Below are 14,464 nucleotides of genomic sequence, written 5' to 3' on the forward strand. Positions count from 1 at the left end.
TGGACCAAAAGCAAAGAAGTTTCCGGGATAAAATGAATGCTTCGAAGGTCAGCGGAGCAAGCGCGGGGGTCTGGGGAACATGGTTTGTGGGAACTTGTAGGTCAATTGGCAAAATAATTCTATTATGAAATCATTCTGCATCCCACTTTGAAATGTGGCGTCTGGGGTCTTAAACGCTAACAAGCAGCCGTCTAAGATGCAGCAATTGGTCTCAACCCACCTGGAGCAAAAGAAAATGAAGAACACCAAGGCCACACGACAACTAAGAGCCCAAGAGACAGAAAGGGCCACATGAACCAGAGACCTACATCATCCTGAGACCAGAAGAACTAGTTGGTGCCCGGCCACAATCGATGACTGCCCTGACAGGGAGCACAGCAGAGGACCCCTGAGGGAGCAGGAGATCAGTGGGATGCAGACCCCAAATTCTCATAAAAAGACCAAACTTAATGGTCTGACTGAGACTGGAGGAATCCCGGCGGCCATGCTCTCCAGACCTTCTGTTGACACAGGACAGGAACCATCCCCGAAGACAACTCATCAGAAATGAAAGGGACTGGTCAGCGGGTGGGAGAGAGACGCTGATGAAGAGTGAGCTAATTATATCAGGTGGACACTTGAGATTGTGTTGGCAACTCTTGTCTGGAGGGGGGATGGGAGGATAGAGAGAGAGGGAAGCTGGCAAAATTGTCACGAAAGAAGAGACTGAAAGGGCTGACTCAAGACGGGGAGAGTAAGTGGGAGTAGGGAGTGAGATGTATGTAAACTTATATGTGACAGACTGATTGGATTTGTAAACGTTCACTTGAAGCTTAATAAAAGTTATTAAAAAAAAAAAAAGTGGTTCACTAGTCATGCTTGGTTTTATTAGTTGAAACCTGAGAAAGAGTTATTAAGACTAGAAGAGAAAAATCAGTGCATGTGTCAGGAAAATCTTATCTGTGTTTTCAAATACTTGATATGAAAAAGTTTGATTTGATTTTAATGCAAAGTTAAGGTTCCTCACAAGAACTTTTTTTTTCAATTGTACTGTAGAAGAAGGTTTACAGAGTAAAAGAGTTTCTCGTTAAACAATATACATACTGTTTTGTGACATTGGTTGCCCACCCCATGGCATGTCAACACTATCCCCTTCTCCACTTTGGGTTCCCCATTAACAACTTTCCTGTCCCCTCCTGCCTTCTGGTCCTTGCCCCTGGGCTGGTGTGCCTCTTTAGTCTCGTTTTGTTTTATGGGCTGTCTAATCTTTGGCCTAAGAGTGAACCTCACAGTGGTTCCATTACTGAGTTAAAAAGGTATTCGGAGGTCACACTCTCGAGATTTCCCCAGTCTTTGTCAGACCAGTAAGTCTGGTCGTGTGTGTGTGTGTGTGTCTGTGTGTCTGGGTGTCTGTGTGTTAGAATTTTTTTTGTTTCCTTACTTTTTTTTATTTCTTTCTGTACATTATACCAAGAATTTTCTGACACCTCAACTTCATTTATCATGATCTACCATTGAGTCCAGCCTTAAATCAACAAACTGGACAAATAATTAGAACATCTTCCAGCTCTTTAAGCCAGTGCATTGATTTTAGAACCAATAATCTCCACCCACATCAGTAAATTCAGCCCAAACTAAAGTTATGTTCCCCTTTGACGTCCGCTCTTTAGATTGTTGCCAATACTAATTAGCAAAGGCTGCGACTGACTGAAATCTCTCTAGTCTATGAAGGGAGACCATGGGGTGGCATGAGGTCATTACAAGTCTTTTAAGTACTTTCATCAGATACTGGACAGTGGGCTGCTAGGCTGTCAAGGAAAGTTTGGGAACCTGAGTACTCCTAGTCTCCTGAATCTTTTCCTATATCTACTTTCCTATTCTCAGGGTCCAACTCTTTCCCAATCGATTCGATAACTTTCACATAAGTCAGTTGGTGAGGATGTGAAGTGATTGACATTGCAAATGGACAGGACAACCCATGTGACAGATTTTGTGGATTTTCCTTTTTTGGTTCTCTGTTCTGCAGCAAGGAGCCCTGGTGGAGCAGTGGTTACAGAAATCTAACCAAAACGTTGTCGGTTCAAAAGCGGTTCTGCAGGAGAAAGGTGTGGCAGTCTACTTTGTAGAGATTTACAGCCTTGAAAACACTGTGGGGTGACTATGAGTCAGAATCGACTCGATGGCAGTGGGTTGGGTTTGGCTTTTTGGGTTCTATAACTAGAAGCTAAAAGCTACAAAAAAAAAAAAAAAAAAGACATTTTTTTAGCATAGCCCATGGAAAGTCCCTGTACCTTTGGCCAAGGACTTAGCAATTCCACTCTGTCATTCTCAGTACTGTCCAGTACTATAAGACATAGCCACCCACTTCTCAGTCTTCGAATTTCTCATGGTCTTCAAATATTAGTTGCCACATGGCCCACCCAAAGCCTTACTATATTAATAGATCTGTTATTCCAGAGGGACCACAGGTGATCATTTGATGAACTTTTTAGTCATCGTATGCTATAAGTTGCTGAGTCCCATCACTTAATATACTACCCAGTGTTACTGCCTTCAGCACCAGTCAGGCCAGATAACAGTACTAGATTTCCCCATCCTTTTCCACAGGATTGGTTACTATTGGTAACCCAGAGAATTTTTGTGAAAAGTGGAGAATGAGACTCAGGCAAATGGCAGAAACAAAGGGAAGCTATGTTGCCAGAACCACAGCCAAAATTACACCTCAGACCAACTTTGTGGAGGACATCACTGGCCTCAAAGCTGAAGCCTGGATTCTCGAGCTGAGTCTGCATTTCCCTACCACTGGCCATCCCAGCACTGTTGCCCCTGGAAGCTGATGCTGTGCCACAAATACCATCTCTAAGAAGAATGCCCCACAGTGCCAATTTCTATGTCTCCCTGGCTCCTGTGTCTAAGTTTGGGTGTCTGGTTAGTTGAACCTAGGGAATGTACCTACTATGGATTAAATTGTGCCTCCCCGCCCCCTCCCCAAATATGTGTTGGTATCCTAACCCCTGCACCTGTGGATCTCATCCTGTTTGGAAATAGGTTTTTCTTCCCTATGTTAAATAGACCGTACTTTCAAGTATGGTGGGCTCTAAATCTAATCACTACTGAGTTATAAAAAGAACAGATGAGACACAGACACTCACACACATGGGGGAAGACAGGTGCCATGTGAAAATCACCAAGGATCCAAGGAATGCCCTGGACTACCTACATGGAAAGAATGGACGTGGCTGAGATCCTAAATTGGACTTTCAGCCTCCAGAATTGTGAGAAAGTAAATGTCTGTCCTTTAAAGCTCCCCACTTGTGGTTTTCGTGTGATGGCAGCACTGGAGAACTCAGACGGTACCCACGCTCTAGTTTCTACAAAGCAGAGAACTCTGGTTTGAAAGTTTAACTTTCACTTTTAGCTAAGTCAATTTCTATGAAGTCTTTGTAACTTTATGTCTGAGCACACACGCTGCCCTTGCAGCATACTTCCTTCAGTCACTTTGAAGCAATGACCCCACGTTTCCCGTCTCTCTCCAACATGGCCTCCTTGGCCCTTTCTTTGTGCACCCATGCCCGTCATTTACCTGTACTGCTTGCTCCTCAGTTCTGGGCATTAACAGTTCTCTCATGGAAGTATGTCCTGGTTTCTGACTTCTCTCAGATACCACTGTGGCTTTTGAAAGCAGCCTCACGTTTCACATTTTCTTTTTCGTTGAGATATTTTCTGCAGTTGTCCTCATCCTTCAATTTGTCCTTAAAATTTTTCAATTTTTTAAAATTTTTATTGTACTTTAAGTGAAAGTTTACAAATCAAATCAGCCTCTCACACAAAAATTTATATAAGCCTTCCTATTTTTTTATATACTAAAATATATATATACTTCTAGATGCGCTCCCCTAATGACACAGCACACTCCTTCCCTCCACACTCTGTTTTAGTTGTCCATTTGGCCAGCCTCTCACCCCCTCTGCCCTGTCATCTCCCCTCCAGACAGAATCTGCTCACAAACTCTCATGCATCTACTTGATCAAAGAAGCTCACTCATCACCAATATCATTTTCTATCCTATACTCCAGTCCAATCCCTGTCTGAAGAGTTGGCTTTGGAAATAGCTCTTGTCTTGGCCTAACAGAAGGTCTGGGAACCATAATCTCCAGAGTCCTTCCAGTCTCAGTCAGACCATCAAGTCTGGTCCTTTTACAAGCATTTGAGTCTGCATCCCACTGCTGTCCTGCTCCCTCAGGGGTTCTCTGTTGTGCTCCCTGTCAGGACAGTATCGGTTGTAGCCAGGCACCATCTAGTTCTCGTCTCAGGCTGATGTAGTCTCTGGTTTATGTGGCCCTTTCTGTCTCTTGGGCTCATAGTTACCTGTGTCTTTGGTGTTCTTCATTCTCCTTTGCTCCACATGGTTTGAGACCAATTGATTCATCTTAGATGGCTGCTTGCTGGAGTTTAAGACTCCAAAAGCCACTCTTCAAAGTGGAATGCAGGATGTTTTATTAAAAGATATTATTATGCCAATTGACTTAGATGTCCCCTGAAACCATGGTCCCAAAACCCCCTCCACTGCTACGCTGGCCTTCGAAGCGCTCAGTATATTCAGGAAACTTCTTTGCTTTTGGTTTAGTCCAATTGTGCTGACCTCTCCTGTATTGTGTGTTATCTTTCCCTTCATCTAAAATAGTTCTTATCTATTGTCCAATTAAGAAAACATCTCTCCCTCCCCCTGACACACTGTTGCAAACATCAAAGAATATTTTTCGATTTTCTATAATAGCGGTCTTATACAATATTTGTCCTTTTGCAACTAATTTCACTCAGCATGCCTTCCAGATTCCTCCATGTTATGAAATGTTTCACAGATTCATCATTGTTCTTTATCGATACATAGTATTCCATTGTGTGAATATACCATAATTTATTTATCCATTCACCCACTGATGGGCACCTTGGTGCTTCCACCTTTTTGCTACTGGAAACAGTGCTGCAATGGACATGGGTGTGCATATATCTGTTCATGGAAAGGCTCTTATCTCTCTAGGAAGTATTCCAAGGAGTGGGATTGCTGAATCGTCTGGTAGTTCTATTTCTAGCTTTTTAAGAAAGCGCCAAATCGATTTCCAAAGCGGTTGTACCATTTTACATTTCCACCAGCAGTGTATAAGTGCTCCAGTCTCTCCAGAACCTTTCCAACATTTATTAGTTTGTGTTTTTTGGATCAACACCAGCCTTGTTGGAGTGAGATGGAATCTCATTGTAGTTTTGATTAACATTTCTCTAATGGCTAATGAACGTGAGCATTTCCTCATGTATCTGTTAGCTACCTGAATGTCTTCTTTAGTGAAATGCCTGTTAATGTCCTTTGCCCATTTTTTTACCAGGTTATTTGTCTTTCTGTCATTGTTTTTGCAGTATCAGGTAGATTTTAGAGATCAGACCATGATTGGAAATGTCATAGCTAAAATCTTTTTCCCAATGTGTAGGTAATCTTTTGTTTGATTTTTAGGAGCTCTCAGTTATTTATTTTCTCTTCTGCATTGTCAGTAATGTTTCATATACTATTTATGCCACGTATTAGGCCTCCTAGTGTTGTCCTTATTTTTTCCTCCATGATCTTTATCATTTTAGATCTTATATTTAGGTCTTTGATCCATTTGGAGTTAGTTTTTGTGCATGGTGTGAGGTATGGGTCTTGTTTCATTTCTTTGCAGATGAATATCAAATTCTGCCAGCACCATTTGTTAAACAGACTGTCTTTTATTTTTTTAATAATTTTTATTGTTCTTCAAGTGAAAGTTTACAAATCAAGTCAGTCTCTCACACAAAAACCAATATATACCTTGCTACATACTCCCAATTAAGCTCCCCCTAATGTTTTTAATGAGACAGCCTGCTTTCTCCTTCCACTCTCTCTTTTCATGTCCATTTCACCAGCATCTAACCCCTTCTACCCTCTCATATCCCCTCCATGCAGGAGATCCCAACATAGTCTCAAGTGTCCACCTGATCCAAGAAGCTCACTCCTCACCAGTATCCCTCCCCAACCCATTGTCCAGTTCAATCCATGTCTAAAGAGTTGGCTTTGGGAATGATTCCGGTCCTGGCCCAAAAGAAGCTCTGGGGGCCATGACCACCGGGATCCTTCTAAACTCAGGGAGACCATTAAGTCTGGTCTTTTTATGAAAATTTGGGGTCTGCATCCACTACTCTCCTGCTCCCTCAGGGGTTCTCTGTTGTGCACCCTGTCAGGGCAGTCATCAGTTGTAGCTGGGCGCCATCTATAAATAGACTGTCTTTTTTCCATTAAACTGACTTTGAGACTTTGTCAAATATCAGCTGCTCGATTGTGGTTGGATTTATGCCTGGATTCTCAATTCTGTTCCATTGGTCTATGTATCTGTTGTACCAGTACCAGGCAGTTTTGACTACTGTGGTGGTATAATAGGTTCTAAAATCAGGTAGAGTGAAGCCTCCCACTTTGTTCTTCTTTTTCAGTAATGCTTTACTTATCCAGGGCCTCTTTCCCTTCCATATGAAGTTGGTGATTTGTTTCTCCATCTCATTAAAAAATGTCCTTGGAATTTGGATCAGATAGCATTGTATCTATAGACCGCTTTTGGTAGAATAAACATTTTTACAATGTTAAGTCTTCCTATCCATGAGCAAGGTATGTTTTTCCACTTATGTAAGTCTCTTTTGTTTTCTTGTAGTAGTGCCTTGTAGTTTTCATTGTATAGGTCTTTTACCCCCCACGTGTCTGTCAGTTTGTCGTACTGTGGGGGTTTGTGTGTTGCTGTGATGCTTGAAGCTATGCCACCGGTGTTCAGATACCAGCAGGGTCCCCTATGGAGGACAGGTTTCAGCTGAGCTTCCAGACTAAGACAGACTAGAAAGAAGGACAGTCTACTTCTGAAAAGCAGTAGCCAGTGAAAACCTTATGAATAGCAGGGTAACATTGTCTGATATAGTGCTGGAAGATGAGCCCCCCAGGTTGGAAGGCACTCAAAAGATGACTGGGGAAGAGTTGCCTCCTCAAAGTAGAGTCAAACTTAATGACATGGATGGAGTAAAGCTTTCGGGACCTTCATTTGCTGATGTGGCACAACTCAAAATGAGAAGGAAGAGCTGCAAACATCCGTTAATAATCGGAACCTGGAATGTCGGGCAGTGTTTCATTCTGTTGTGCATAGGGTCACTATGAATCGGAACCAACTCAACGGCACCTAACAACAACAGGTCTTTTACATCTGTGGTAAGATTTATCCTAAGTATTTTATCTTCTTGGGGTCTATTGTAAATGATATTGATTTGGTGATTTCCTCTGTGATGTTCTTTTGGTTGGTGTAGAGGAATCCAACTGATTTTGTAAGTTTATCTAGTATCCTGATTCTCTGCTGAACTCTTCTGTTAGTTTCAGTACTTTTCTTGGGAATTCTTTAGCATTTTCTGGTATAAGATCATGTCATCTGCAAATAGAGATGTTTTTACTTCTTCTTTACTAATCTGATGCTGTTTATTTCTTTATCTAACCTAATTGCTCTGCTTAAGACCTCCAGCACAGTGTTGAATAAGAGTGGTGATAAGGGGCATCTTTGACTGGTTCCTTATCTCAAGGGGGATGCTTTCAGACTCTCTCCGTTTACGATGATATTGGCTATTGGCTTTGTATAAATGCCCTTTATTATGTTGAGGAATTTTCCTTCTATTCCTATTTTGCTGAGAGTTTTTATCATGAATGCGTCTTGAACTTTGTCAAATGCCTTTTCTGCATCAATTGATAAGATCATGTGCTTCTTGTCTTTAGTTTTATTCACGTGATGGATTACATTAATAGTTTTTCTAATGTTGAACCATCCCTCCATACCTGGTATGAATCCCACTTGGTCATGGTGAATTATTTTTTTGATATGTTGTTGAATTCTATTGGCTAGAATTTTGTTGAGGTTTTTTGCATCTAAGTTGTTGAGGTATAAAGGCCTCTAATTTTCCTTTTCTGTGGTGTCTTTACCTTGTTTTGGTATCAGGGATATGGTGACTTCATAGAATGAATTTGGGAGTATTCCGTCCTTTTCTATGCTCTGAAATACTTTTGGTAGTAGTGATATTAACCCTTCTCTGAAAGCTTGGTAGAACACTGCAGTGAAGCCCTCTGGGCCGGGGCTTCCCCCCCTCCTTGCGAGTTTTTTAATTACCTTTTCAATCTCTTCTTTTGTTATGGGTCTATTTAGTTGCTCTACCTCTGTCTGTGTTAGTTTAGGTAGGTAGTGTGTTTCTAGAAATTCATCTGTTTCTTCTAGGTTTTCAACTTTGTTAGAGTACAATTTTTCATAGTAATCTCATATGACTCTTTTAATTTCAATTGGGTCTGTTGTAATATCACCCATCTCATATCTTATTCGAGTTATTTGCTTCCTCTCCTGTTTTTCTTTTGTCAGTTTGGCCAATAGTTTGTCAATTTTGTTAATTTTCTCAAAGAACCAGTTTTTTGTCTTGTTAACTCTTTCAGTTGTTTTTCTGCTTTCTATTTCATATAGTTCTGCTCTAATTTTTATTATTTGCTTTCTTCTGGTACCAGAGGGCTTCTTTTGTTGCTGTCTTTCTATTTGTTCAAGTTGTAGGGATAATTCTCTGATTTGGGCCCTTTCTTCTTTTTGGATGTGTGCATTTATTGATATAAATTGCCCTCTGAGCACTGCTTTAGCTGTGTCCCAAAGGTTCTGATAGAAGGGTTTTCATTCACTTTGGATTCTAGAATTTCTTTATTCCCTCCTTAATGTATTCTATAAGCCAGTCATTTTTGAGCAGGGTATTGTTCAGTTTCTGAGTGTTTGATTTCTTTTCCCTGCTTTTTCTGTTATTGATTTCTACTTTTATGGCCTTATGGTCAGGCAAAATGCTTTGTAATATTTCAATGTTTTGGATTCTACTAAGGCTTGCTTTAAGACATAATACGTGGTCTATTCTAGAGAATGTTCTATGTGCACTTGAAAAAGAAAGTATACTTGGCTGCTGTTGGGCGGAGTGTTTTGTATATGTCTGTGAGGTCCAGTTGGTTGATTGTGGCATTTAGATCTTCCGTGTCTTTATTGAGCTTCTTTCTGGATGTCCTTTCCTTCACCAAAAGTGGTGTGTTGAAGTCTCCTGCTGTAATTGTGGAGCTGTTTATCTCACTTTTCAATGCTGTTAGAGTTTGTTCTACATATCTTGCAGCCCTGTCATTGGGTGCATAAATATTTAATATGGCTATATCCTCCGGATATATTGTCCCTTTAATCATTATATAGTATCCTTCCTTATCCTTTGTGGTGAATTTAACTTTAAAGTCTATTTTCTCAGAAATTAATATTGCCACTCCTGCTCTTTTTTTGATTGTTGTTTGCTTGATGTATTTTTTTCCATCCTTTGAGTTTTAGTTTGTTTGTGTCTCTAATTCTAAGGCATGTCTCTCGTAGGCAGCATATCCACGGATCGTGTTTTTTTATCCATTCGGCCACTCTCTGTCCCTTTATTGGTACATCTAGACCATTTATGTTCAGCATAATTATGGATAGATATGAGTCTAGTGCTGTCATTTTGTTGTCTTTTTTTGTATGTTGTTGACAGCTTCTTTTTCCCACTGAATTTTTTGTGCTGAGTAGTTTATCTTTATATATTATCTTGTGCTCTTATTTGTTGTTGTTTTGTTTCTGCTGAGTCTGTATTTTTTCTTGTATTTTATTTTGAGGATTAGGATTGTTAGCCTCCTTTGTGGTTACCTTAATATTTACCCCTATTTTTCTAAGTTTAAACCTAACATTTATTTCTTTATATCGCCTTGTCTTCCTCTCCTGCTCCACAGGTTTTGTCTCAAGCTAAAGGAAGAATGGTTATGTTTGCGGTGAATGCAGATCAACAAAGATCACAATTTTTAAGTAAATCATCTCTGAATAAAACCTAATGGTGATTTATTGGTAAATTTATTTCCTGACATTCACTTTCTATTCCTCACTGGTAGATACTTGGGCTTCATAAAAACAATTTCTTTAATTTCTTCTTGTTGTTTTAAAATTAGATGTTTCAGAAGAACAAGCCCCCAAATATATAAATTTTTACATATTCACCCACAGATTGTTTTCTTTGTACATTTTTCAAAATGTAAATATTTGTTTCAATTGGTCGTGTTGCTCTTCTCCAAGTAAAATTGTTTTTTTTTAGTGGATCAAACATAAATGAAGTTAATTTATTGCTCATTTAAAATCTAAGTGAATACTCCTGATCAGCAGGTAATCATGCTTCGGGTACTGATTCTGGAACTCAGGATCTCTCCATCTTTGGCTTTACCACGTTTAATTGTGACTTTCACCATCACCATGCTCTGTTGCATCAGAGATTATCAAGGACTGTGTATGGATAAGACCAGAAGCATTGCACATCCATTTTCATTACATTCTGCTGACTAGAACTTGGTACCACGACCACACCTAACTGCAAGGGAGGCTTAGAAATGTAGCCTAGACTTGAGGGAGAGGAAATGGACATGTCTGTGTCACACAACTGATTTCTTAACTTCTTGGTTGACAAATATCTACCCTACTGTTTGATCTATATGTAGGAATAGGAGTTTGTAAGGAATGGAGCTAGTTAGCACTGTGGATGTCTGGGTATAAAATCATTCTGGATGTAGTGTACGAGGTCTTTAAACTGCCATTTGGACATTAGGAATGGGAGACTCTGGGTATAGGATGCCAAACTTAACAAAGCTTGAAAGCAACGATGCATCTCTTGTAGAAAAGCTTTGTTAGCCAAGGGGTAATTAATTATGGTCAGGAGAAGTAACTCTGGAGGAAGCACTACGGTGTTAGCAACCCTCAATGTGCATGTGTGCGAATGTGTGTGTGTGTGAGTCCACATATGTATGTATGCACACTCATGTATTTTCATCTTCAACATGGCAATCACTGAAGAAGAAAGATACTCAGGTCTGTGTGATGTGTGTTAATTGCCCCCATTGCTCCTGTGGTTGTGGTCTCTAGAGATAGGACCTCAGAATCTGGAAGGGATAAATGATGGGTAATGGAGAGATGCTTGGCAGGTTGTATTCCCTAAGTAAAATCACAAGGGGACATCTGTGAAGAAAGGAACCAAATAGTGCTTTACCAAAGAGCTAACATCTCAGACCCTTTGGCTGCCTTTAGGATACATGAGCACATGGAGCAGTAACTTCTCTCCTCTATCTCACAGTCCATTTTGTTTCATATATTGATATGAAGAAGGAGTATAAAACTTCATGAGTATTCTATTACCCAATGCTTATCAGGCGTGGGATAAAGAAAATATCTTTTGTTAAATTTTCATTTTGTGTGTGCAGATTATCTTCAAAAGAATTCTATTCCTAGAAGATGGAAAAATAGGGAATTTTTTTTTTTAAGACTTGGCAATAATTGAGAAGACTAACTTGATTGTTTACTGTTCTCTTTCACACAGATGTCTGCATAGCAAACCTGCGATTGTGTGTGACTTGCAGGAGAGGAAAACTTTGTAAGTAGTACCTACTTCATTTAATGAAATATTTAATATTTAAATTAAAATGATTTTAAAAAATAGGGGGATGGGGAATCAACTATTCCAACTAACGGCCACCCCCTCTGTGTCAGAATAAAACTGTGCTCCAGAAGGTTTTCAATGGCTGATTTTTGGGAAGTAGATCATCAGGCCTTTCTTGAAAGGCACCACTGGATGGACTTAAACCTCCAACCTCTTGGGTAGCAATTGGACTTGTTAACCATTTGAACCACCTGGAGAATCCTTGCTTATTTTATTACCCAGTACCAAATACTCTTGCAAAATGCTGCTTAGATAAAGCTCTGATTATCTTTGTCTTCTAGATCATCTGTTTTCCATTGACTGACAAGCTAAAGCCGAACTAATCAGACTGGCAGGGAGTTTTCTGCCATATGGCCTCATCTTTATCATTTATAATTTACCATTCTCTTACAAGTGTTTTAACTGTCATTCTTTTGGTCTCTTCCCTGAACATTATCTCTTGTATCAAATCTTTTCTTGGCTCCACATTTTACTTTGGAAAATTCTATCCTTTGCTACCAAGGTCCATTACCCACTCAAAAGCCTTCCCCAATTTTTTCGAACTCAATATAATGTCCATGTCTCTGAATGACAACAGAAAATTTTGTTTTGAATTGTCGCATCCTGCTGTTACTGTGTCAGTGGAAGCACATAATGCAGGTGGAGAGATGTTAACATGCACCCCATGATCTCTAGCAGCCCCCCATGAAGTTGACACAAACATAGAAAACATTTTCCTTGCTATGCAAATGAGGTTTCAAGGAAAAAGTTCTGGCATTTCTTCCAAAAAGATTTAAACTCTTAAAATCCCTCTATATAGAAATCCTGGAGTAACCTTGTAACTGTTTAAAGTAGCTTTGAACAAAGGGTGTTTGGTATGAGCTCCATAAGGGCAAGGGCTTAGCTTGTTTTATTTATTGTTCTTTCTACATCTCCCAGTACAGTGTCTGGAAATATGATATGTTTGATAAATGTTCATTGAATAAATCAGGAAGGGAGATAGAGACGAAAGAGCAGCCAACCCTTCTAACCTCACAAACTCAAACTGAGGAAAAGAAATGCATATCTCTTCACCAGGAAAAATAAAAATAGTGTAAATATTTCTTTGGTTCTTACTATCCTGTTGCCTTCACAGGTGAGACCAATGAGGATCCTGAAGACCAGTAATATTTCTGGATCTGTGAGTGAGTTCATCCTCCTGGGCTTCCCCTGCCGCAAAGAGATCCAGAGGCTCCTCTTTGTACTCTTCTCCCTCATCTACCTCCTGACCCTCATGGGCAGCTTGTCCATCATCTGTGCTGTGTGGTCAAGCAGGAAACTCCACAAGCCCATGTACATCCTCCTAGCCAACTTCTCCTTCCTGGAGATCTGCTATGTCAGTTCTAATGTGCCCAAATTGTTGGCCACCATCATCTCCCAGACCAAGAGCATCTCCTATGCTGGCTGCCTGCTCCAGTTCTACTTCTTCTTCTCCATGTGTGCTGCTGAATGTTTATTTCTGTCAGTGATGTCTTTTGATCGATTGCTTGCTATTTATAGACCTTTGCACTATCCCACCGTAATGACCCATGACTTATGTGCCCAGTTAGTGGGTTTCTGCTGGGCAGGTGGCTTTCTCTGGTTACTGACCCCTTTGACCCTAATATCTCAGGTGCCCTTCTGTGGTCCAAACACCATTGACCATTTTCTCTGTGATCTGGCACCCTTACTGGCATTGTCCTGTGCTCCAGTATCTGGAACTACTCTGACCTGTGGTATTATTAGCTCTCTCATTATCTTCCTCACCTTTCTGTACATCCTTGGCACTTACTTCTGTGTCCTCAGAGTGGTGTTACAGGTGCCCTCAGGCTCCGGGAGGCATAAGGCTTTCTCTACTTGTACCTCCCACCTTGCTGTGGTGTCCTTGTTCTATGGCTCAGTCATGGTGATGTATGTTAGCCCAGGTTCTGGGGACCATCCTGGGATGCAGAAATTTGTGACCTTGTTTTATGCTTTGGCAACACCATTCTTTAATCCCCTGATCTATAACTTCCAGAACAAAGATATGAAGGAGGCATTAAAAATATTCCATATGTATTTTTGTGGGAAATTTCTAAAGGATTCAAGAGTTGAGTTCAATAATTCATCATTGATATTTAGGAAGATGAAAGATCATGAGACAAATGAGACCACACTGTTTTTCTTCATTTTAATCTATTTTCATTCATTAGGAAAGTGGTTTTGAAGAATTCATTAGGTTCATGATTTAGGTTTAGGAAACTACTACTGTTATGTTCCAGATATGCCTGGAATTACATAGAATTCTCTATAGAAATCCAGTTTAAAAAGATTTTCACATATTTCTGTATAACTGAGCTTCTGGCTATTCTTTTGCTTTTCATTAGGTACTGCTTGGTGTATTTCAACATCCTAAAATTCTGTCTTTATCAAAGCAAATTCTTTTTCAGAGCATAGCAACTAGTGAATGTATTGCAAATATGCAAATAGTTTACTAATAATCTTTCAGACTGAAAAAAAAACCCTCAACATCAGGAACTATTTTTAGCACTACTAGTATATCCCAGTAGTAGCATTGGACACAAACAAGTTTCCTCAGTAATATTCTGTTGACTTGATTAACTTTTTCCATTTTGTCAATACCATCACTTCTCTAAAAAAGCAAACCTATTCCTGTCAAGGCAATTCCAACTCGTGGTGACCCCATGTGTTACAGAGAAGAACTAAAACATAGAGTTTTCTTGACTTAATCCTTATGGTAGTGGATGTCAGGCCTTTCTTCCATGGTGCCACTGGGTGGGTTTGAATTGCCAAACTTTACGTTAATAGTTCGGCACGAGCTGTCTGCACTACTCAGGGACTTTTTATCACTTTATTAAGTAGGTCCAAATCTTCCATATGCAGATGCATGAAGGTTGCTACTAAG

The 14,464-nt window shown here is 40.0% G+C and overlaps 1 protein-coding gene across 1 annotated transcript; it reads left to right on the plus strand.

The window, feature by feature from the left end:
- The first annotated feature begins 12,685 nt into the window (after nt 1-12,685).
- On the plus strand, nt 12,686-13,765 carry LOC126083609 (olfactory receptor 11H6-like). Its single transcript, XM_049897482.1, has one exon. It carries the CDS (start codon nt 12,686-12,688, stop codon nt 13,763-13,765), a length of 1,080 nt encoding a protein of 359 aa, XP_049753439.1.
- The last annotated feature ends 699 nt before the right edge of the window (nt 13,766-14,464 follow it).

The sequence above is a fragment of the Elephas maximus genome, chromosome 10 (assembly GCF_024166365.1).
Source record: "Elephas maximus indicus isolate mEleMax1 chromosome 10, mEleMax1 primary haplotype, whole genome shotgun sequence".
In the NCBI taxonomy this organism is placed as follows: Eukaryota; Metazoa; Chordata; class Mammalia; order Proboscidea; family Elephantidae; genus Elephas; species Elephas maximus.